Genomic DNA, 3,685 nt, shown 5'->3' with positions numbered 1-3,685 from the left:
ATTTCAAATTTGTTTTCTAATTTCATTTATTAGTTAATATTTTCAGTTTCATTTTTTTCAATTTGTATTTTTCAGTTTCATAATTTCAATTTTGTTATTCAATTTCATGTTTCAATTCTATTTATTAGTTAAAATATTCAATTTCATTTTTTCATTTACGTTTTCAGTATTATTATTTCAAATTTGTTTTCAATTTCATTTGAAATTTCATTTTCAGTTAAAATTTTCAGTTTCATTTTTCAAATTAAATTTTTCTGTTTCATTATTTCAATTGGTATTTTTCAATACACGATCTCTTGGTATGTTTTAAAAACTTTTTCAGGAATTGTTTAAATATTGTTAATTGTCAAATTTGACAGGTGGCAAGTTAAATTTTCATAACACTCCAAAAAAATCATACAAGTGCACTAAACATTATTTACTTTTATTATTTGTTATCGAATTCACCCGTTTTTGATAATGAAATTAATTCAATTTAATTGGAATTGATAACGACATCACGTGCATCCGCAAATTAATTAACAGCACTGATGCAATTCAGTAAATAACCGAATTCTCGCACTTAACATTCGCCAATAAATTCCATTATCATAACAATAATAGCTTCATTAGCGAAACGCCAATACGGCCGTAAATTCATTCAGAATTTCATTATGCAACGTCGCATATATTTTAACTTAATTTAATCATGCTAATTACCACTATTACAGCTCAATACTTCATTAATATCATACGAAAATGTAATGAAACTTCATGAAACACTCTTTAAGAAATATTGCATAATCAAATCTTTCCCATATCCAAATGTGACACTAATTTGACATCTGTCAAACTAATTTGTATGTTTATAATGAAAATAATTACAATTGACAGCTATTTGACATGTGTCAAACTAAATTGTATGTTATTTAATCAGAATAATTACATTTGACAATAATTTGACATCTGTTAAATTATAATCAATACTTTCGTAAAATGTCATTTTTGAGAATTTTTGAAGTAAAACTTGTAGACCGTTGAATTATGTCAAATTATATTCTATGTTATATAATGAATATAATTACCATTGACAGCTATTTGACATGTTACAAACTAAATTGTATATTATTTAATCAGACTAGTTACATTTGACAATAATTTGACATCTGTTAAATTATAATCAATACTTTCGTAAAATGTCATTTTTGAGAATTTTTGTAGTAAAACTTGTAGATCGTTGAATTATGTCAAATTATATTCTATGTTATATAATGAATTTAATTACCATTGACAGCTATTTGACATATGTCAAACTAAATTGTATGTTATTTAATCAGAATAATTACATTTGACAATAATTTGACATCTGTTAAATTATAATCAATACTTCCGTAAACTGTCATTTTTGAGAATTTTTGATGTAAAACTTATAGATTGTTGAATTTGGGATCGTTGACAGTAATTTGAAATCTGTCAAATTAGATTATATGTTATATAATGAACATAATTACCATTGACAGCTATTTGACATGTGTCAAACTAAATTGTATGTTATTTAATCAGAATAATTACATTTGACAATAATTTGACATCTGTTAAATTATAATCAATACTTCCATAAACTGTAATTTTTTATGTAAAACTTGTAGATTGTTGATTTTGGGATCGTTGACAGTAATTTGACATCTGTCAAATTAGATTCTATGTTATATAATGAACAAAATTACGATTGACAGCTATTTGACATGTGTCAAACTAAATTGTATGTTATTTAATCAGAATAATTACATTTGACAATAATTTGACATCTGTTAAATTATAATCAATACTTCCGTAAACTGTATTTTTTTTTATGTAAAACTTGTAGATTGTTGAATTTGGGATCGTTGACAGTAATTTGACATATGTCAAATTAGATTCTATGTTATATAATGAACATAATTACGATTGACAGCTATTTGACATGTGTCAAACTAAATTGTATGTTATTTAATCAGAATAATTTCGTTTGACAATAATTTGACATCTGTTAAATTATAATCAATACTTCCGTAAACTGTCATTTTTGAGAATTTTTGATGTTAAAATTATTGATTGTTGAATTTTGGATCGTTGACAGTAATTTGACTTCTGTTAAATTAAATTGTATGTTATACAATGAACATAATTACCATTGACAGCTATTTGACATGTGTCAAACTAAATTGTATGTTATATAATGAACATAATTACCATTGACAGCAATTTGACATATGTCAAACTAATAATTAAGTTTGACAATCATTTGACATCTGTCATTTTTTGAGAACTTTTGATATAAAACTTGTAATTTTTCTCATAGATCGTTGAATCTGGGATATGCCAATGAAGCTATGCAGACGGACTTCTTCGGAGGAAATTTGACAGCAACTACTTATTCCAACGTGAATTGCACGGGAGAAGAAAGAAGCTTATCGTATTGTCATCACGATGCGACTACACGAGGAAAATGCACGGGAAAAGACGTGGCTGCTGTCCAATGCACCGACGCTATGGCTGATCTGATCATAGATCATATAGATCTCATGAGGACAGCGCATTTAGAGGACAGACAGATGTTCTTCCTGCAATGCGCAATGGAAGAGAACTGTTTAGCATCTCAAGCTTACGTTATTCAAAAGGAAAACCCTTCATGGCATTTGGAAGCGAGGAGACTTCTAAAGTTCACAGCGAGAATCTTGAACGCAGGAACTGCAGATTTCCGTCCTGCGATTCCTAAACATCTCTGGGAATGGCACATGTGTCATATGTAAGTTAATTAATTAAGTTTATAGTTATAATTATTAATTTCGTCTTTAGGCATTACCACAGCATGGAAGTCTTTGCCACTTTCGACATATACGACTCCAAAGGATCTCGAGTAGCTGAAGGACACAAGGCTTCCTTCTGCTTAGAAGATAATCAATGTATGCCGGGAGTTGAACCTCGTTTCGCTTGTGCCAACTACGGGGATCAGGGAATCTCTGTGAACTGCTCGGATATATACAAATACACTGTGGATTGTCAATGGGTGGACATCTCGGACATCGAACCGGGCGTTTACACCCTCAAAGTTGCTGTGAATCCGGAGTTCAAGGTTCCCGAGATGACTTTCGAGAATAACGCAGCAATTTGCGATTTCCACTACGCCGAAACTCTGGGTACGGTCAGCAACTGCAAGATCCAAAGACCATAAAATTCTTTATCCTCTCTCTCCCATCTTTATATTATTCGTAATAAACTCTGAGTCTGATACTGAACTTCTCAATTAATCTTAATTTATTGCAAACCCTTTTAAGTAAAAAAAAATGTATTGACACATTTTATTTAATTACTCAACAACCATTCATGCGAATTAGATGATTTAAAACACAAATTAAAGATAAAACTGCAACAATTCCAATACTTCCACTTCAAGATTTGTAACAACCAAAGTGCGTTTGTTATAAGCTGTCAAAATATAAAAAAAACTATAGTAAAAAAATTAGATATTTCACAAATTAACTGAAAAAGTATTAACTTTTTTTATATCTTATTATTACACAACAAGCTGTTTCCTTGTGTGCATATGCTGACATAACAATTATTACATAATGTTATTTATTCATTCAAATATTGCATTTTTTCGATATTTTTTAAGCCTTAACGTTTTATTTCAATTCTCGATAATCTCTATTGGTATTTGGAT

At 29.0% G+C, this 3,685-nt stretch overlaps 1 protein-coding gene across 1 annotated transcript in view; it reads left to right on the top strand.

Annotated features, from left to right (window-relative positions):
* LOC108560186 (lysyl oxidase homolog 3) overlaps positions 1-3,257 on the top strand; it is a 7,881-nt gene extending 4,624 nt beyond the window's left edge. Inside the window, exons 5-6 of the mRNA XM_017917637.1 lie at positions 2,321-2,767; positions 2,818-3,257. Of these exons, the coding sequence (XP_017773126.1) occupies positions 2,321-2,767; positions 2,818-3,193 (823 nt within the window). The 3' untranslated portion in view covers positions 3,194-3,257. The remainder of the gene's footprint in view (positions 1-2,320; positions 2,768-2,817) is intronic.
* The last annotated feature ends 428 nt before the right edge of the window (positions 3,258-3,685 follow it).

Source organism: Nicrophorus vespilloides, unplaced genomic scaffold, assembly GCF_001412225.1.
Source record: "Nicrophorus vespilloides isolate i.1.1-1 unplaced genomic scaffold, Nicve_v1.0, whole genome shotgun sequence".
NCBI classification, from domain to species: Eukaryota; Metazoa; Arthropoda; class Insecta; order Coleoptera; family Silphidae; genus Nicrophorus; species Nicrophorus vespilloides.
This window is presented reverse-complemented; position numbering and strand designations above follow the sequence as displayed.